Source organism: Muscardinus avellanarius, assembly GCF_963383645.1.
Source record: "Muscardinus avellanarius genome assembly, chromosome: X".
NCBI classification, from domain to species: domain Eukaryota; kingdom Metazoa; phylum Chordata; class Mammalia; order Rodentia; family Gliridae; genus Muscardinus; species Muscardinus avellanarius.
The window spans coordinates 12,844,526-12,866,543 of NC_137792.1; the positions used below are offsets into that span (position 1 = coordinate 12,844,526).

Sequence of the window (22,018 nt, forward strand, 5' to 3'; positions counted from 1 at the left end):
GATGTGAAAAATGAAGGTTTAATCTTCTAGTAGTGGATCTAAAAAGGATAGAACGAGGCCCCCTTGCCTGAATATTTTAGACCCAAGTGAAACTTTTAATCCAGTGGCAGTTCTCCTCTGGATTGAATTACTATTCCATAGAGAGATGATTAAAAACAACTCACCACGCCTAGGCACTCTTATATGGGAATCCCAAAAAAAACAATTTTATTTTGGTTGTTATTAGCTCTTCAGGGATTGGGACAACAGACAGTCTTCCAGAAACTGCATTTTCAGATTTTACTACACAACCCCCCAAAATGGATGAAAACATTTTTAATTTGGCACATCCAAAACATGTTTATTTGAGCTGTGTTCATCTCACATCACACTGCTCAATAAGTACTCTTACATAATATATTTATTAAAAGATTAATAATGACATCACTAAAGAAAAACTTCAGCTCTTAGCTGATGGAATGTCCCAAAGAGCAAATTTCCAGCAATTCTAGGTGGGCTTTGGCCCAAATAGGAAGATGAACTGTGTTCTTGATCCCCTAGGCCCAGACTCTTATTCTTCCATCTTCACAAAAACTGATCTTGGCTCCCTCAAGGGTTTATGAACCTCTCTTCCCTCTGGGATCAACAAGATATATTTTAGAATGTTCATAAATTTCCTGAAATAAAATTCAAATTTATGTATGTATTCATAGGCATTTTTTCTGGGAAGAGTAGACTTCCCAGAGGGAGTCCTTATTTTGTGGTACTAGGGACTAAACCCAGGGACATTTGACTTCTGAGCTACACTCCAAGCCCTCTTTATTTTTATTTTGAAAAAGGTGGAGGAGGGTACTAAGTGGTGGAGTCTGGGACAGGAGAATCACAGGTTCATGGCCAACCTCAGATACAGTGAGGTACTCACTAAGTGGTGGAGGGCAGCACTAAGTTGCTGAGACTGTCCTCGAACCTACGATCCTTCTGTCTCAGTCTCCTAAGTACTTGGATTACAAGCATGTGCCACCACACATAGCTAAGTCTATTTTAAATTAACAAACATTTACGGAGCATCATTGTGACCAGGCACTGCATAGATACTCACTTACTTAGTCCTTTAAAGACCATATGATGTAAATTATCCCCATTGTATTGTCAGGGCCTTTGACAACTTAATCCATCGGCACTTCAGTTTCCCATCTGGAAGTAAGGATGAAGTTAATCCTACTAGGATGTAATTCATAGGTACAACTGTTAAAGTATTGAGAAGAATGCATGGCAAATACTGCTCGTGTCAATCAGTAACTAAAACAATGATGCACTCTATTCTTCAATCTACCAATGTGACTCATCTAAAAATCATTTCTCCTTTCTTCACTCAGTTTATCTCCTCTTTTTTATTATGTGTGTGCTTCTGATTTTCAACATGCCTCTGGGGTCGCTTCAGAAACATAGGCAAAGGAAGCAGAAGGACTTCAGGAGAACTGATAGCCATAAATTATATTTTGTAGATTCTGTAAAAAGTTAAGACCAGGTGAAGTTTCAAGGACCAAAGTAGAAGGCAGAGCTAATCATGATGCTATTAGGTTTGACTCAAGTGGGATGTGCAGGCTCCCTAGGGATATGGCTTCTAAAACATAGCTTTAATTATTTGTTCTAATTATAACTGCATTATGGATTTAGGGGCAGAATATTCTAAATCATATAAAAATATAACGAAAAACTAAAAATGTTTTCATCTCAACACTCAAAGTTAATGATAGCTGTCTTTAAAATATCTTTGGGCCATTGTAGAACTGAAACAACTAAATATAACCTGGGGAGATGTTAGTACCATCTTTTATTTAGAATTATTAACAAATACAAAATCAAGCTCATTGGTTTTCTAGTATGTGTGGTGGCTTTATAACGTTTCAGTCTGGCTAGGCTAACTAGATTTCCCTTTCCTGTATGTTTCTAGTGAATGAGGGAAACAAGCGAGCATGTGTGTTAGTATGTGTATGTGTTACCAGAGATTGAGCCCAGGGGTATTCTACCTCCAAGCTACAACCACAATCCTTTATAATTTTTTATTTTGAAACAGGGTCTTGCTAAATTGCCAGTGTTGGCCTCAAATTGTTAATCCTCCTGTCTCAGCCTCCCAAGTACTGGGACTGCAGGCATGTGCCACTTCAGTGTACTGTTTCTTAAACATTAGGATTCCAAGCATTCCTAGGGCAATGACCTCCAGCAAGTTAACAGAGAAAAAGAGGGAGGGGATGAAGATGGACTTCACATAGCCACTTTTAACTACAAGGGAGGTTAGAAAATGTTGTCTAGCTGTGTGCTGAGAACAAAAAACTAAAAGCTTCGGTACTATGCCAGCCTCTGTCTGCCACATCAGATATAATAAGTGTCATTAAGCAACTATTTCCCATTAAACTAATAAAGGGACAAGATTAATACTAAAATCATTCTCTGTGGCCACCACTTTCTCTCTTATTCTTTGTCATGACATTGACAAGATTAAAGTCATGGAATTAGTATGAACCAGAGAAGGAATCCTTTCCATGTTGAAGTTGAATATGAATCCCCTTTCTTTGTGACTCATGATTTAAGCAAACATCCAGATTATGGTTCTTCTAGGCCCCTTAAGAGTGGGACTCCCATGTGACGAGTCAATTCTGTAAACAAATATGTACTGGTAAAAAAACAAAAAACACCAAGAGAGGTTGAAAGTATGGATATTATTGCTACATTCAAATCCTACTCACTTGGAAAAGCTGCATTTTTTGAGTTGTCTCTGTTTTGAAACCACATCAACCCTTTGCTATACTTCTGGGTAGACTCTCTGCAGGCCCCTAGGTCTTTGTATGTCAGTTAATTCCATTTTAGTGGCTTTTACCTATATTGTCATTGGTTTGTCAAGAGTTTTGACAGTCTGATCTGGAATTCCTGACTTTTAACAATATGCCCTCTGACTTGATAATCTTCTCCATGTGAATAAAATGCCTATGTCCATTTATTTCCAATGGATGAATGAACATGCCTGCTAACCAAACCTTAAAAACATGGTTAAGAGACTGGGTACTCCAGGAAGAATGACTCAGGTTCAGATCCTTGCCCTGCCTGAGTAAGATTCTAACATTTCTCTGCTTGTATCTAATTTGTAAAATAGGGGTTGTTTACTTTGAATGAAATTATATTACATTTGTAAAGTATTTTATCATAGAACCAACAATAAGTCTTAATTATTATCCCTCTGGACTATATATTCTGTGTCCTTGGATGACGTTTACCTTTATATAATAAAATGAATTAGTATCTCTTTGTGAAAAAAATGTGGTACTGGCAACTTTTAGAAGACATTTTTTAAAAAATCATAAAGAATCTGGGTGTGTGCCTATAATCTCAATACTTGGGAGGCTGAGACAAGAGGATCGCAGTTTAAAGCCAGTGCGTGATAATTTAGAGAGACCCTGTTTAAAAATACACAAATAAACAAACAAAGAAATAAATAAATAGGGCTGGGGTATAATTCAGAAGTAGAAACTCCCTGGGTTCCGTGCCTAGTAAAGCAACAAAAACAAAAAAAATCACAACGACTGTATGTATATGATTTCCATTCTAACTATGAAACATTTTTATCTTGTGCTTGATTACGGAGAATGTTAGAACAATGCATTTATCTAATTCAAGGGTCAATAGTTAAGGAGCATATAAAGGTACTCCTAGAAAAATCATGAGTTTCAGCTCTTTGCATTTCCCATTGGAAACTGAAATTCATGGAAATCTTGTTCAAAGGCAAAGAAGACTCAAAGATGATTTAGTACAATGCCAATTGTTGCAAAGGTAGTCACGTAGATGGTATTTTCATAATTTGAAAAGTTGCTTATTTACCCACAGTAGGTGCATGAGAAAATGGAATGTAGTATTTGCTTTGTTAGGATTATATCAATACTGGTTTTCTACTGCCTATCACAAATACTGGATATAGCCAGACATATCTTTTTCCAACAAAAAATGGAAAAAAATTATATAAATAAGTTACCTAAAAGATAGCATCTTTTAGAATTTGGAGTTCACTGGAAGAAAAGAACTGAAAAATAGGTCATCCCTGGAGAAAAAAACAGATAACAAAATAGTCCCACCACCTCTATGATTGAGGAAAAGTAGACTCATAAACATGAAATGATTTTGCCAAACTACAGTTATATATTCTAGTTTCTGAAGGCCTACTGTGTGCTACTGGTATTATAGTGGCTAATTTTGTAAATCCTCTTGCTTCAAATAGTGTTTACATCTAAGTGATAATGTACAACTCAACTGATAAGTCCTCAGCAATTCAAAGTCATCTCTTCCTACAGCAAAACCTAGAATTTTCTGGACATTATGGTGAATACAAATCTGTCTAATGACAAATCATATTTTTATTGGAAGCAAGAAAAAATGCCTATGTGTTGAAAGACAACACAGCCATGAATTAAGTTCTTGTTCATTCAATTGATCAGATCATCACACATAATTTTAATTTAGTTGTTAAAGCAAGATTAATGCCTATTTAATATTTTCATTTTTCTCTTATTTTAAATTTCAAAAAGTTATGCTGTACTAAATAATATAGTGACATCTTTTTTTTTTTTTACTTTATAGTCTGTCCACCTCTAAAAAAAAAGCAGAGAAAATGGAGTATATCAAATAGGACAGAAATGTTAAACACTAACACACTTGCCACAAACATCTTTGCAAAAGCATCTGTAATTTTTCTTGATTTTTAAAATTTTTATGTGGATCATATTGAAAATGGCATACATTCGGACATCTTGATTTTTTATAGCACTGTGATTTTATAAACATGAGATCTCTTATAATTTCTTGAAATAAGGATATACCCACTCTCAAGGTATAGTGTATTCTCTTATATAACAACTTAATCCCTAATAGGTTAAATCAATGGAATGGTTGCTTCCATTCCTCAGATTTCTCTTAATGTTTACCCAGCGCTTTAGGGTACAGATCCATTCCAGAACAAATGAATCATGGCAAAGTCATATAAAAACCATTTTCAACTGCTTCACTGACTAAACACCATGGAAGTTAAGAGTGTAAGTTCTAAAATCCCATCTTCTCCACTTTCCAAAGCTGTGTGAACTGAGAAGTGATAAACTGTCCAAGTTCAAAATAAATACTATGTGCAAGCTGGTACAGAGGAGAGAGTTCTGAAGAGCTGCTTTCTATATCTTAGTACTGTTTCTTTCTGGATAAGCTACAAGTTACTCCATTGCTTTGAGTGGCAGTTTTCCCAAGAGCAAAGTGAAGATATATGAATTTCTTTGTCTACCTCCAGGTGACACAGAAAGATGACACATGCCAAGTGCATTGTAAACCACAGAAATGTATAGTTGTGTTGCTGCTGCTGTTGTTGCTGCTGCTGCTGCTGCTAATAACAGTATAATGAGCTGTGGCAATAGACATGGAGACTTTCCAACAAAGAGTCTAGTAAGAATAGCACTGGCAACTTGGGGATAGCAAGAGCCACTTCGGAGATTTTATCAATTTTGAAATCGAGATATTTATTGGCTTCATTCTAACCTTAAAAGCCTTTGAAAGTGTCTCATGTTAGAAATCTAATTTGAAAAAATATGAGTTTTAAATTCTTTCCAATTTCACATTAGGAACATTGAATAGGAGAAGAGCTGTAAATTGAGATTGCAGAGATGAGTGGTTCTCAGTCTGGCTAGAATCACTTGGGTCACTTTGAAAAACCCATTATCCAGGATGCAGCTTCAGAGCAATGACACCAGGAGGTGGACTCTGGAGGTGGAATTAAGGTGTCAGGTGTTCTTAAAGTTCCAAGGTGATTCCAATGGATAGTCAAGTTTGAGAACATGACATAGATAATCAACAGCTCAGTTATCACATGAGGATATTCAGAATAACATGCAGAAGGCAGGCCCCAGGGATCCTTGGTATAACAGGACAATGAATTATGACTATGAATAGGGTGGCTGAACTCACAGAATGAGTTCAAGTCTTTGAAACCTTTTCTCTGCCCCTGGTTCTCAACACAGCTACCCAATAGGAATATGAGGGTCATATGAAATCCCTACCCTTACATGTGAGAGCTGAAAATGAAGGAATCTTTTTTTGTGTGTGTGTGGTACTGGGGTTCCTGGAAGCCCTTCTACCTCCGGGCTACACTCCCAGACTTATTTTATTTTTGGAAACAGGGTCTCTTACACCAGCACAGCTGGCTTCGAACCTGCGCGGACCTCCTGTCTCCACCTCCCAAGCGCGGGGATTACAAGCGTGTGCCACCACGCCTGGCAAAATGAAGGAATCTTAACAGGCAATCAGTTAAGCCTATGGAGGAGGAGAAATATCCTTCCAAAGGAACTCAAGGTACAGCTATCTCACTGAAGTCTATGAAAAAGTTTGGAGTGCAGTATATATTGTATCAGAATTTATCGAGTTCAGATGAGGATAAAACTGATGATATAAGCTAAGGGGAGTGCACATTTTAGAATATTTCTAAGTTTTAGATGAGGGTCACAAATCAAAACCAATGAACCATCAGAGTTTACTGAGTGCTTACTATGCTCTCAACACCATGGAGGATGCAGAGAGAGTAATGATTTCATCCTGACACTCAAGGACCTGAATACCTCCATGTGCCTGAAAAAATAAAAAAGATAAACCCAGGAGAAGAAGCAGAATGCAGGATAAGATGGTGGCCTTTGACAATTTCTAGCAGAGTACCCTGACACTTCATAAGTGTCCACTATGTTTTAGTTTTAGAGCAAGTTTAAAGTTTGTAGACACAACTGAGATGTAGGAATAATAGCAAAAACAAACAGAAACCTCTGCACTTCTTTTGATGTCTAAGATGGCTCCATCCTGTTTGAGAGCCTCTACTCCAGAGGTATAGGAATGGGGTTAAGTCTGATGACTGAAGGTAGCTTTGTCTCTTTGCTCTAAAATGGTCTCTAGTTAACTTGATTGACTTTTGAATAATCCCATGGTCTTCGTTTTCCCTCCTCTTTGTTCAGGTACTCAAGATGGAATCTAGACTGGGAATGGCGTGTTAGTATCTTTCCAGCAGCAGGGAGAAGTGGCCTATATCTGTGAGCTCATCTAGTGCTGAGCCCAGGATTCTCAAGACATCTCCAGTGATCTCCCTGGTCTTGCAGGGTTGCTAAGTGCCCACTTGGCATCTGGTGCTAAAAGCCAAATCCGGTGGGTCTCATAGTCTATTCTCTCAGAATCCTACCCAAGTAAGGGAATCCCTTGCCTGCTTGAAAGCTCCCTTCAGCTCTCAACATTGAATGCCCATCATATCCTTCATCTGGCCCCTCATCTAGGTTGCCCATGCCATGGTCTTTGAAACCTTTTCCATACCCCTGGTTCTCAACACAACTACCCAAGGGAATATGAGGGCCATTTAAAATTCCCACCTTGCCATGTAAGAGTTAAGAGAGGATTGAAAGGGACTGCCTTTGGCCTTCTCTGTGCCTAAACACACTGTTTCACCATTCTTCATTTCTACAATTATCCTCTGTTGATGTACAGGCTCTGAGTGGAGTCCTTACCAGTAGTTGCAAGCAGGGAAAGAATGTTCTCTGATTTCAATTTCCCCTACAATCTATCTAGAATCTCTGTTGCTCCTTGTCATCATTTCTACCTGCCAGGGAAAGAGTCAGGGCCCAACCAAAGTGACCTAATGCCTGAGTGTGGGAACTAGGATTGGGGAGGCTGTGAGATTGCCTGAGCATCAGATTAAAACAATGATAAGTATTTATAATCTCATTTTTACCAATAGGAGATTGAGACAGAGGATGGAGACTAGCCCTGGTTTTGATATTAGGGAAGAAAGTCAAACAAGACAGGTTTTCTGCCTTTTAGGAGCATACAGTCTGCCTCTTGTGGTGTTAACATCTTCCACAGAAGGAAGAATAGAGTGCAGTAGACAAAGCAGGAGAGGGTAAGAGGAAAGAGGACAGTGAGGCCTTGTAGAAGGGGAAATGGAGAGGGACTTATCGCTGGAAGTGCCTACAGCACAGAAAGAGCTAGACCCAGCCGAGAGAGAGAGAGAGAGAGAGAGAGAGAGAGAGAGAGAGAGAGAGAGAGAGAGTGTGTGTGTGTGTGTGTGTGTGTGTGTGTGTGTGTGTGTGTGTGTGTTGGGGATTATAGCTTATGAGATCACCAAACTGGCTCAAATGTGTAATTGTTTCCAAATGGGGAAGACAATTCTGCAAGAATGAAATTATAACCATCTTCCACTATTATGTCATCTTATCCTCTGGAAAATAGAATAGTTTTACCTAACAGAAGGACCTCCTTCAAAGACCAAAGAGAACAAAAAGGGCATTGGCATAGCATGGGAGAGCTAGCAGTTAGAGGTAAGCACCATCTGCCACAGCCATTTGGGGCTTCTGGTAGATCTAGAATGACTCCATCAAGTGTCACTGAGTTAGATGATCGAAAATGTTAATTAAGGTCTAAAGATTCTCTCTGTTGGCCAGTGGCCTAATGAGAGCATCAGGCCCATCTCTCCCTGCTTACTAGATCAACTGAGTCATATCTCAGGCTTCCAGGGTGAAGCTACTGTGTTCGTAGCTCAGATCCCAGAGCCCGGGGAGTGACTGCTTTCCAACGGCTTGCCTCAGGCTCCCTCTGCACCCTTCCCCCTGCCTCACTGACAGATTGATCTAGTCCTCAGACACTTACTGAAGGCCCCGTGGGCAGTCCAGTGGAGTACTGGCTATATATATGTGGTACTGGGATTCCTGGAAACCCTTCTACCCCCAGGCTACACTCCCAGACCTATTTTATACTTTTTTTAATATGGAAACAGGGTCTCTTAAGCCAGCGTGGCTGGCTTTGAACCTGCCCGATCTTCCTGTCTTTACCTCCCAAGTGCAGTGATTACAAGCATGTGCCACCACGCCTGACACAGCTACATATTATAATGGCAGCTCTTCCTAGCTCTGTCACTTCATTTCTTTGACATACAATTTTTCCATCTGTACAATGCAATGAAAATTATGCACTGTGATAAGTGTGGGGGAGATTAAGTGAGATAATGTTCACACAGCATGAGGAGGTCAGGTTCTGAGTACTCACTGGTTTTCTTCAATTTAGTTTACCCCTACCTTACCAGTCTTGCATTCTCCCTTCTCACCTCGTGCTGATGGTGCACTGAAAGGACTCATGGTGCCAAGGAAGTCTATGATGAGCATGACCCAAGGAGGTATGGGTAGGAATAAAGAGAAAAGAGAGCTCTAGGGAGAGAGGTTTAATTCTTCTCAGGAAGTCAGTGTAGGAGTTTTGTTTTGTTTTGTTTGTGGTACTGGAAATTGAACACTATTTTTATTTTAAAACAGGGTGTTTCCGGGCATGGTGGCACATGCTTGTAATCCCTGCACTTGGGAGGCTGAGACAGGAAGATCACACAGGTTCAAAGCCAGCCTTAGGTGGCATAAGAGATCCTGTTTCCAAAGTAAAATATAAAATAGGTCTAGGAGTGTAGCCTAGAGGTAGAAGGCCCCTGGGTTCCATCCTCAGTACCACCAAAAATAAAAATAAAAAATAAAATAGGGTGTTACTAGGTTTCTGAGGACCTTGTTAAGTTGCTGAGAACAGCCTCAAACCTGTGATACTCCTGTCTCAGCCATTCAAGTACTGAGATTACAGGCATGTGCCACCACACTAAACCAGGGAAGGTTTTATAGAGGCTGTACCTCAGAAGGTAAGTGTGCTTACAAATGGAGATGACCCCAGGGAGCAAAGGGAGGGAGTTTTAACTGACATAGGGAAGCCAGTAATGGACCTTAAGGAGCAGGTTACTACTACTAAGGGCACATATCCAATGGGGGATCTTGTGAAGATAATATAGAACACTTATTGTCATTGTCCCATCAAGGGACACGGAATATGGCCCATTTAAACATGAACTCCCATCCCTCATTGTTTTTGGGTGTTAACTGCCTGGCACTTTTGGTTTGTTTCATGCACAGTCCACATTCTCATGAGAACAAGTCATTGTCAGTTGGAGACATGAATCCATCAGCTTCCATAGTAACTATGTGCACATGACCTCTGGGCTAGGCCAAGATGCCATTGGGCAGGGCACAAATAGCATCTGCCATAGGTAGCTTAGCATTTTACTATGCAAATCCACAGATTTGTCCAAATATTAGAGCCCTTTTAGAAGTTATTTACACTTTAGGATGCAGTTATATTTGTACTGTCCTCTCATTCTCTGTAACTGATGTGTTAATTCCCTGAAGTTCTCTCAACAGCCAGGACAGCTGGGCACAGAACAGACACTCACTACTGCATAAGTGATAACCCAATAGTGAAGTAGCAAGTTAGTGCCCTTGACCTTCATCAAAGACCAGACCCAAGCCATTCTGACCTGAAAAAAAACTGCTTGGTCCAAAGCTGTTGAGGGAGATGGTAGTCCTAAGCCATTTCAGTGATCCAGACCCACAATCAGTGATTCTCAAAATTCTGGCTTCTGCATTTATTTTTACTCTACAGATACACAGCCATTATTCTTAATGGCTGGGGGGCTGGGCATGGTGGCACACACTTGTAATCCTAGCATTTGAGAGGCAGAGACTGGAGAATCGTGGTTTGCAGATGGCCTCAGCTACTTAGTGAGGCCCTTTGAAATTCAGTGAGACCCTGTTTCAAAAATAAAAAAGACTACGCCGGGCGTGGTGGCGCACTCTTGTAATCCCCGCACTTGGGAGGCAGAGACAGGAGGATCGCGCAGGTTCGAAGCCAGCCGCGCTGGCGTAAGAGACCCTGTTTCAAAAATATAAAATAGGTTTGGGAGTGTAGCCCGGAGGTAGAAGGGCTTCCAGGAACCCCAGTACCACAAAAAAATAAAATAAAATAAAAAAATAAAATAAAAAAGACTAAGCCAGGCATGGTGGCACACGCTTGTAATCCCAGCATTTGGGAGGCAGAGACAGGAGGATCTGGGTTCTCAGAAAGCCTCAGCTACTTACTGAGGCCCTCTGCAACTCAATGAGACCCTGTTTCCAAATAAAAAATAGGGCTGGGAGTGTAGCTCAGAGGTAGAATGCCCCTGGGTTCCATCCCTAGTACCACAAAAAATAAATAAAAGAAAATAAAAATTTAAAAAGGCAAATAAAATAAGGCTGGAAGTGTAGCTCAGAGGTAGGATGCCCTTGTGCTCCATCCCCAGTACCGCAAGAAGAATAAAAAATAAAAATAAAATAAAGATAGAAACTGGGCCTAGAACAGCAGAGTATTTAAGAATGTCAAAAGGCAGTTTACTATAGAGGTTAGACAAATGAATTCTGGAGCCTCAGGCCTATGTTTGAATCACAATTCTACTACCTCTTTTAACTGTTTGCTTTTGGGGAAATTGCTTCCATGCTTATTTCAAGGGGTTATTGGCCAAGCTTTAAATGAGTTAGCTTTTTATAAGGGCTTAGAACACTGGCTGGCATGTGGTGAGTATTATCAAGGTAATCATTATATAACCAATACATAGCCCTCTTTACAGAGGATTGAACCCAGAGGCATTCTAACTCTGAGCTATACCCCCAGATCATTTTATTTTTTATTTTAAGACAGGGGCTCATTGAGTTGTTCGGGCTCATTGAGTTGTTCAGGGTCTCACTAAGTGAGGCTGGCCTCAAACCTGTAATCCTGTCTCAGCCTCAAGTATTTGGATTATAGGCATGCACCACCATGCCTGGTGAATGAATATCCTTATTGGGAGTTATGAGAAACAATAAGAATTCCCATTTAGTCCTTTTTAGTCCTTTTGAGATTCCAAAATAATTCAGGAAAATATTTGCCTTCATGAATTTCATTAACATGTCTATCTGTCTCTCTGTCTCTCTCTCTGTCTCTCTCTCTGTCTATCTCTCTCTCTCTCTCTCTCTCTCTCTCTCTCTCTCTCTCACACACACACACACACACACACACACACACACACACACACACACACACAGTCTTAGCCCCAATAATGGGAAAGTAAGGAAACAGAGGCTCATATCGTTTAAGTGGCAAATCATGATCATACAATAGCAGGCAGAAGGCATGGAGGAGCGGGCTCTGACCTCGGATCTCATGGGTTTCCTGCTCTAGCACACTGCCAGGAGTAATGTGTAAAACAATTCTTTTTCTTTTCCTTTTTCGGGTACTAGAGATTAAACCCAGGGATATTCTACACTTCCAGTACAAAATATTTTTATTTTGAGACAGGGTCTCACTAAGTTGCTAAGGCTGTTTATGAACCTGTGATCCTCTTGTCTCAGCTTCCCAAATACTGGGATTACAGGTGTGCACCACCACACCCAGCTTTAGACCTGTGGTTGCACGCTTGAGCATGCACCAGCATCATTTGGAACACTAGTTGCACCACAGATGGCTGCTCCCCCTATAATTTTTTTTGGTGGTACTGGGGTTCCTGAAAGCCTTTCTACCTCTGGGCTTCACTCCCAGACCTATTTTTTATATTTTCTTTATTTGGAAACAGGGTCTCTTAAGCCAGCGTGGCTGGCTCTGAACCAGCGCGATCCTCCTGTCTCCGCCTCCCAAGCGCGGGGATTACAAGCGTGCGCCACCATGCCCAGCCCCCCCATAGTTTATGATTCAGCAGGTCTAGGGTGGGACCCAGCATCTACACTTCTAACAAACTCCAAGGTGATGCTGATACTACTTATCTAGAAGCCACACTTTAAGAACTACTGCTTTAAGAAACCATGAGTGCTGTAGTTTGGATCTGGAATATTCTCCAAAGGCCTATGTTAAAGGTATGGTCCCCAACCTGGTGCTACTGAAAGGTATTGAAAAACTTCTAAGAGGTGGGCTTGGTGGGAAACCCTAGGTCATTGGGGGTGTGGCTTTAAAGGGCGGGACACCCACCTCTTCCTCTTTCTTTTCTCTTTGTGTTCTGCCATGAGGTAAATTGGGCTTCATCCATCATGTGCTACCTGCCATCAAGTACTGCCTCACTACAGTCCCCAAATCAATGAGATAAATGGACCATGAACTGAGACTTCCAAACCTGTGAGCCAAAATCTTTCATATTTTAAAGTTAATTATCTCAGGTAGTTTGTTTTAGTAATGGAAAGTCAACTAACAAAAGCAGAAAGCCAAAGCAAAAGTAAATTCAGTTGTCTTAAGCTTTTCTCTACTTAGGTTAGCTTCAGAGCTATGGCCTTTCCTATTTACCTTTCTGATTTATTTTAAAATATAATTTTTCAAAACTTATATTTCTAACAAGCAACTTTCATTCTGATGAATTATTTCCATTATGTTTCACTTCCCTGCTTCATCTACCCCTGTGGTCGAAAAAAAGCACCGAAACAAGAGACTAAAGATTTGGCATTTTGCCTGGGTCCTGCTACTTCCTAACCAATAATGTCCTTGGGGCATTTACTCATCAGTAAAATGTAGACACTTGTTTTTTCCCCTGCCAGTCCCATAGCAATGTTTCAATGCTCCAAGAAAATGATGTGTGTGAGCATAGTTTAAATGAATGTCACATGGCCACAACGGAATTAATATACCATGATACATGCCAGAAAGATTTTCTCTCCTTGTTCCTGTCTTCTACAAGTTGTGATATGAGCAGTTCTCCAAGTGTGGTCCCTAAATCACATCAGAATCATAAAGTTTGTTAGAGATATTAGTTCTTGGGTTTCACTCCAGATCTATTAAATCACAAACTCTGGGACAAGGGCCCAGTAGTCTGTTTTGATGAGTCTTCCAGGTAATTCTGATGCATGCAGATGTTTGAGAACCCTGATTATTTGGTTACAAGCACAAAGTCTAGAGCCAAATCTAGGCTTAAATCTAGGCTCAAATCCCACTCTGCCACTTTCCAAGGCCTAACAACCTTGGGCAAGTTACTTATCTCTCTAAGCCTCAACTTCCTGTTCTGGAAAATGGGGATAAGACTAGGATCTCTCCTTTACAGATCTGGTTGAGAAGATTAAAAAGGAAACAAGTGTAAAGCACATAGGGACCTGACATATTATAAATCTCGGTATCTATTGAGCTTTTATCATTTCTTTTTTATATAATTTTATTGGTGCATTGTAATTATACAATATAGTGAGATTCAAAGTTATTCATTTATATATGTACACACTGTGTATTTCCAAAAGAATTAGAGTACTATTGCTATATTTGTATACCCATGTTTATTGCAGCATAGTTCACAAGAGCCAAAATATGGAACCAGCCTAGGTGTCTGTTGACAGATGACTGGATAAAGAAAATGTGGTATATGGGCACAATAAAATTTTAATCCACCAGAAGGAAAAATAAAATTGTCATTTTCAGAAAAATGGATGGAACTCGAGAATATGATGCTAAGTGAGATCAGCCAGTCTCAGAGAGTCAAGGGTCACATGTTTTTGCTCATATATGGAATCTAGAGAGAAAATAGAAAAGAAAAAAGGACTTCAGATAAAAGAAGAGAGACCAGTAGAATGGTGGAAGAGGATGGTGGGAATAAGGAGGCTTTAGGAAGGAATCAGACCCCAAAAACGTTATCATTTCTTCTTTTTTAAAGCATGATTGCTTCTTGACAACATGCCCCTGTGCCTACTATTTGAAGGGTTGCCAGTTATGCTTTAGCTTTTTGAAAAGTGTCTCATTTAGTTTGTATGCAAGTAGATAGATGATAGATAGATAGATAGATAGATAGATAGAATGTGTGTTTTGTATGCTTCTTTATGTTGCTCTTGTTTTCTGCAGAAAGATCTTTGTTTTATCCAACAATGATTCCTTAGTCCTGCCACCTTCTTCTGAATAAGAAAGGCATGTCTTTATGTCTTTCAAAATAACAATTATTTCATAGTCTCATTCCTAGTGAGTATTTTTTATACTTGCATAGGTCAGTGTTTTGTTTTGTTTTTGACAGTTCTATCCAAAGAAATTGCAGCCCTAGTATCACTGGCTTTCCTCAGGTACTTTTTCTCCTTGTTTCATAAGCTTCTAATGATCCACTTTTCTGGAAATATTATGCTACTTCATTTAGCTGATTTTCACTGCCTTTAAATTTCCATATAGAAATGCCTTCAAGTAAATGTCAGACATAAATCTTCATTTATTTGGTCAATTGATTTTGGACTAAGGTGCCAAGACCATTTAAAGGGGAAAGGGAAGTCTTTTCAACAAATGGTGCTGGGAAAATGAGATATTCACAGGCACAATAATAAATTTGGACTCTTACACCACATTAAAAAATTAATTCTAAATGGATCAAAGGACCTAAAGTGAGAGCTGAGGCTATGAGATTCTTAAAAGAAAACAGAGGAAAATCTTCCTGACATTGGATTTGGAAGTGATTTTTTTTTAACTGGGGATGGAACCCAGGGGCATTCCACTTCTAAGCTATACCCTCAGCCCATTTTTTAAAATTTTGAAACAAGGTTTCTCTAAGTTGCCGAGAGACTCATTAAGCTGTGGACCTGAGATCCTCCTGTCTCAGCCTCTCAAGTACTGGGATTACAAGGATGCACCACCCTGCCTGGCTGGCAATTTCTTGAATATGACACCAAAGCATAGACAACAGAAGAAAAATAAACATAATGCACTTCATCAAAATTACAAACTTATTTTGCATGAAAGGTCACAATTCAAAGAATGCAAAAGTATATCACAGGATGAGAGAAAATATATGACAGGAATATATCTGATAAAGGATTAATATCCAGTGTATATAAAGAACTCCTAAAAGGCAACAACAAAAATATTCCAATTAAAAATGGGCAAAAGTCTTGAATAGACATTTCTATAAAGATATACAAATGGCCAACAAGCACATGAAACGATACTGACATCACTAATTACTATGAAAATGCAAATCAAAACCACAGTGAGATTCCATTTCATACCTGTCATCAAAACAAAAGAAAATAACAAGTGTTGTCAAGGATGTGGAGAAACTGGAATCCCTGTGCCTTGCTTGTTAGAATGTAAAATCGAACAGCTACTGTGGAAAATGGTTCGTCAGTTCCTCAAAAAGTTAAACATAGAATTATCATATGACCCAGAAATTTTACTCCTAGGAAGAAATATACCCCAAGAACTGAAATCAAGGACTTCAGTTATTTCTATACTCATCTTTATACAGCATTATTCACACTAGCCAAAAGGTGGAAACAACCCAAATGTCCATCAATGGATGAATGGATGAACCAAATGTGGTATATAAATGCAATGGAATATTATTCAGCCTTAAAAAGGAATTCAATTTTGATACATAAGCTACAACATAGATGAATCTTGAAAACATTATATTTTACAATAGTAAAAAATTCAAAATGAAGCATGTGCAGACAACACAAACATATATGTTGGAAAAAATGAAGGAAACATATACTTTACCTTCCAGGGATGTAACCAGAACAACATGAAGACAAATGATGACAAGAAATATCTTGAATGTCGGTAAAACTTCTTCAGGTCTGCCAACATGTCCACACTGCCCACCAGAGGAAAACATTCTGGAATGAAATATAGGGATGACAGATCATTACAGCGACCATAATCACAACAACTCAATATCAAAAAGGTCATTCCTCAGCCAAGGCAACTTGCCATGCTGCTTCCTTTAAATTACTACTATAGGTCTGGATAATCAGCAATGAAAGACAGGCACCAGCTATAAAAAGCAAAATTCGTGTTTATTAAGGGACATTATATTTAAAAATGATTAGCAATACAACCAAAATATCAAGAGAAGAAATTAAAAAGCAAAGTGTTGTGTATATGATTACCATTATGTAAAGGCTGATTAAAGACTAGAAAAAAGAATCAGAAGTGCTCACAGACTCTTTTAAATAATCTACCCTATTTATGTCTTAGTGTATAAAAGGACAGGAACATTGAATTTCCTCTTTATTCCATTTTATGTTATTATCATTGCTTGTATTTGTAGTAGCCAATGATTCAACATTGTTTAAAAAGCAAAGTGTATATCAGAATTGAATTTAAAAGCCTCATTTACCATTCACTTATTTATTCATTCAACGAGTCTTTAATGAGGGTCAATATGTACCAGATGAGATGTGAGGGCTGAATAGGAATTACCTAGAAGAAGTACAAATAGTGGAGATGGAGTAAAGCCTGAGCGGAGCTCAGCACACAGAGAGAATGGACTCTGTTCTCTACTACAAGTGTACTGTTCAGGTAGAGGAGTTAGCCAACATAACCTCACCATGGGCAGTCAGCACCTGTCATGCCACAGAGGCTGGTATGGGGTGCTGAGGAAGAAACCAGCCAGCAAACTGCAACCCACTGGCCAGCTCAGGCACAAGCAGGGTGGGAGGGAAAGGCCATCACGCACACTCCTACACAGTTAGAGGGAAAGTGGCTACAAAACGCCAGGCTGCGTGTTCTCAGGTAGGAGAGCTCCTGAACAAAGATGCCCATGAATCCAGACACCACTGCAGCCTCTGCACGCTGAGACAGCGTGCATACACAGTGGTGAAGATCAAACAGTATGAGTTCAGAAGTCTCAGGCTCTGCCAAGTAATGTGAGTGACTTTGGACAAGTAATTTCCAATGGTCAAATCTCCCCATTTAGCAAAATTGTGATAATGGCACCAACCTGACAGTACTGCAGTGCTGAGTAAACAAAAGATCTTTGTACAGGGGGTGGGATTGTGAATGTACTAAAATATTAACAGCACCCTTCATTCATTCATTCATTTGGCAAATCTTTATTTTGCACTTGGTATATGCGGGGTCAGGGAGGCCGTGATTAAGGAGATGAGGACAGGGAATGAGGAGAATAAGTAAAACAAATTCCAGCCTCAAGATAAAGCCAGTACTCTTTAAGAATCCTATCATTTAGTAGTCATAACCAGTACTAGGGGAGTGATTCCTTACTTGAAATGGCATGATGTTTTATAAAAGGAAGTGAATTCTTCTCCTTTAAAAGAAGGCCTACTTTTTTATATACTGGGGATTAAACCCAGGGGCATTCTACCTCTGAGATATAACCCCAGTTCTTTATATTTTTATTTTGAAACAGGGTATAAGCTCCTGAGAAGGCTGGTTTTGAACCTTTGATTCTCTTGTGTCGGCCTTCCAAGTACCAGTGTGCACCACTATGCCCAGTTGAGGACTTATATTTTAAAAATTAATAAATTGCATTATATATTAATATGATGTGTGAATTATAAAATGCCTCTGATTTGTCCCTCCTCTGAGCACTTTTATCTTCTGTTTATAATGGTCTGTTATTGATTGTCCCAAATGAGTCACTCAAATGAGAATGTTATATAGTTGCACAAAGATCTATCAATCTCTCTGAAGAAAATATGTGTCAGCTACAGCTACGCACAACAATATCGATGGATCTCAGAAGTATAATGTTAGTCAAGGAAACCTCATATAAAAGACCTGGTATTGTATGTGACTCCATTCATATGGGAAACAAAAGCAAGCAAAACTAATCGATAGAGTGAGAAGTGAGGAGAGCAATTACTCTTTGAAGGGACAGGGTTGTGATAATCATAGAAGTGGATACACAGAGGGGGTCCTCTGAGATACAGTCAATCTTCTATGTTCTGGTTACACAGATGCATTCAGTTTGTGATCTTTAATGAGCTGTACATTTATATGCATGTCAATAAAATTTTAATAAAAAGTTTAAAAATAAAATTTTAAAGCTTCTGAACTATTTCACATTCAAAAGCACTTCCCTTCTTTAAAAAAAAAAGCCATCATATAGCTGAATGTGGTGGTACATGCCTGTAAACTCAGTACTTGGGAAACTGAGACAGGAGGACTGAAGGTTCAAGGCCAGTATGCAGAAGTAGAGTGAAACCCTGTTATAAAAGTAAAACAACAAAATAAATTAAAACTAAGGATATAGGTCAGAGATAGAACCCTCCTTGTTTCAATCCTAAGCACCAACATGAGCCATTAATTAGTGAACTAAACACCCTACAAAATCCCATGTCAATGCCTCAGGCTCTACTCTCTCTGAAATCAGTAGATATGACTTAGAAAAGCTAATGCACAAGTATCCAAATGTAGGTCTGTGGAGAATATCAGGGAAGCTTATATCTGGAAAGGAACTCAGAAACCACCTACCCTCAAACTATCATCCTAAAGATGAATAAAGAGTACCAGCATGCTCTAGAGGACAAATCAAGGTCATTTGGTGAATCCCTCCTCTTTTGAGCCACCACCCCCGGCTATTTTTTTTAAGTAGGGTCTTGCTAGGTTGCTGAGAGTCTTGCTAAGTTGCTGAGGCTGGCCTGGAACCTGTGATTCTCCTGTCTCAGCCTCCCAAGTGCTGATATTACAGGCATGCACCACCAGGCCCAACTCTTATTTTTTTATTTTTAAACAGGGTCTTGCTAAACTACTGAGCATTAGCCTCAAACCTGCAATCCTCTTGTCTCAGCCTCCCTAGCACTGGGATTGATTATAGGTATGCACCATCCCACCTGGCTACTATCATGGTTTTTTTTTCTTCATGTTTTTCATCAGTGCAAGCTTTAATGACAGTAAGTGATAAATGCACATTTATCTATATATAGGATGGTTAATAAGATTGAAAAGGAGGCAATAGATGGATACTACTGTAGAGCAGGTCACTGTTAGGGTTAATATCTGTTATCTCTGGTTAAATGGTATTAATTTGATTATACCATAGTTGCTATGGTATATGCAATAATCAGTATTTCGACCTGAGTAATAAGAGGTATTATTGTTCCCCAAGTCTTCTAGAAAACTTTATGGCTTTGAGATATTTACAGTGAGTCATTAGTGTTGGCCAACAAGATTAATACAAGAGGAAATTAAAAAGGGAGGTACTGAAGAGATTCTCAGAGTGGACAAAGAAGGAACAAAAAGTGAAAAAGCATTGATTTAGACTCTTCATTTGTCAAAGAAGTCAGAGGGGGGGAAAACCAGGAAGCTGTGAGTAAAAGCATAATTAAATTTCTTTTTGAATTCTGTGAAAAGACTGTGATAAAGCAAATATCTCAGGGAAAAAACACAAAAATACCTTTGTTGTTCTAAGAATATATTGGGTTAGGTTATTATTTTGTATGCCATTATTTTTATCCGGAGATTGAACCAGGGGCATTCTAACTCTATGCCATACTCCCTACCCATATTTTATTTCTTTATTTTGAAACAGGGTCTTATAAGTAGCAGAGGCTAGCCTTGAACCTGTAATCATCCGGTCTCAGACTCTTTAAGTATCGGGATTATAGGCATGTGCCACTACATCTGGCTGGCTTAGGTTATTTAGATGAAACCTTCCAAAGACAATTCAACATCATAAATAAAATATTAGAAGCATTTATTTTACATGGCAAAGAACTCACAAGATAAAAAAAAATTGTCAGGCCAAAGTTGAATGTAAAGTAGGAAGTCAGGGAGTTAGCATAAGCTGTGAAACAACTTATATTTAAAGGCAGGGGGCCAATGAGGAAAACTTGAGTTTCAGATATGAAATGTAAGAGAAAAGTTCAGAGGCAGCCAGATGGAGTGGCACACGCCTATAATTCCCATACTTCAGAGGTTGAGACAGGAGGATTGCAGGTTTAAGGCCAGCCTCAGAAACTTACCAAGACTGTTTCAAAAAAAATAATAAATAAAAGCCAGGCATAGTGGTGCACATTTATAATCCCAGCATTTGTGAAGCTGAGACAGGAGGATCACTGTTTGTGGACAGTCTCAACTACTTAGTGAGGTACCTTGCAACTCAGTGAGACCCTGTTTCAAAATAAAGAATAAAAAATAAGGCTTGGGGTATAGCTTGGAGGTAGAATGCCCCCTGGGTTCCATCCCTAGTACTACAAACAATAAGAAATTAAAGATAAAATAATAAAATAGTGCTGAAGTGGGGGTATGGCTTGGAGGTAAAAAGCCTCTGGGTTCAATCACAGTACCACAAAAAGAAAAAAGTTCAGAGGCAGGGAGGAAAAAATACACAATCTAACACATACTAAAAAAAAATCAAGAAAGGGGATAGGGCAGAGTCAATGTTTGAAATGATAATGACTAAATGACCCCAAACTGGTGAAAAATGCCAATTCACAGATTCAAGAAGCCCAAAGAATCTCAATTACAGTAGTTGACAGGAGATCTCTACCTAGACACATCATAGTGAAATTGAAGAAAACAAAAATAAAGAAAATTTTGAAAGTAGTCAGAGAAAATTAGACAGTTAACCTTCAAAGGAGCAGCTGTTAGACTGACAGCTATCTTCTCTGGAGCCAAAAGGCAGTGGAATATTATGTGCAATAGGCTAAGAGAGAAAATAACTGCTGACCTAGAATTTCATTCTCAGTAAAAAAAATATATCTTTCAAGAATCAGGACAAAGTGAAGATATTTTCAATTGGGAGGTAGAAACAGGAGGATCACAGTTTTGAGACCAGCCTCAGCAACTTACTCAGACCCTATTCCAAAACAAAAAATAAAAATAGCTAGTGTTTAGCTTGGAGGTAGGATGTCCCTAGGTTCAATACCTAGTACTAGTAAAAAATTATATTTTCACCCAAACAAAAACTGTGATGTTGCTTTCCACCTGTAAATTCTCACTGAAATCAATTCTAAAAGAGGTTTTTCAGGCAGAAAACGTAACATCTGAGTTACAAGGTGGAATGAAGAACAAAGAAAATGGTTAGTATAGTGGTTAGTATAGGGCTAGTTCTAACCCTACCATTTGTAAAATAAAGGGCAAGAGTTTAAAAGGAGGCATAATTTTCCCTTACTTCTCCACTGAGGTTCCATCTCAAATTTCAAGGGTCTCTGTGCATGTGCCTCTGATCATCACAGCCCACATATCCATGCCCTCTCTCCTGTAAGCTTGACTCTGCCTCATCCCTTGGCACCTAGAGTTACCTATACTTGCACCATGGCTTTTGCTGGGGAAGAGGCCTGCTCGTGTCCTCGAAATAGGCTGAGAATATTTCGATAGGGAATTCCAAGGCCCTGGATTCCTAGAACATGACCTAGAAGCAATAGCGGAGGGAGAAGGGAGGAAGGTTCCAGGTAGGCATGTCTTCTTGGGGCCAAAGATGTTTTACACT

The 22,018-nt window shown here is 39.2% G+C and overlaps 1 protein-coding gene across 9 annotated transcripts in view; it reads right to left on the reverse strand.

Annotated features, from left to right (window-relative positions):
- Positions 1-22,018, reverse strand: part of ADGRG2 (adhesion G protein-coupled receptor G2) — a gene marked incomplete at both ends in the record, with an annotated part of 126,629 nt that overhangs the window by 57,791 nt on the left and 46,820 nt on the right. For 8 of the 9 annotated variants that reach the window (XM_080718642.1, XM_080718640.1, XM_080718641.1 and 5 more), the window contains one exon: positions 16,342-16,459. In XM_080718642.1, coding sequence (XP_080574768.1) covers positions 16,342-16,459 — 118 coding nt within the window. Of the gene's footprint in view, positions 1-16,341; positions 16,461-22,018 lie in introns of those variants that run through there. The other variant, XM_080718643.1, reaches the window with a different exon arrangement.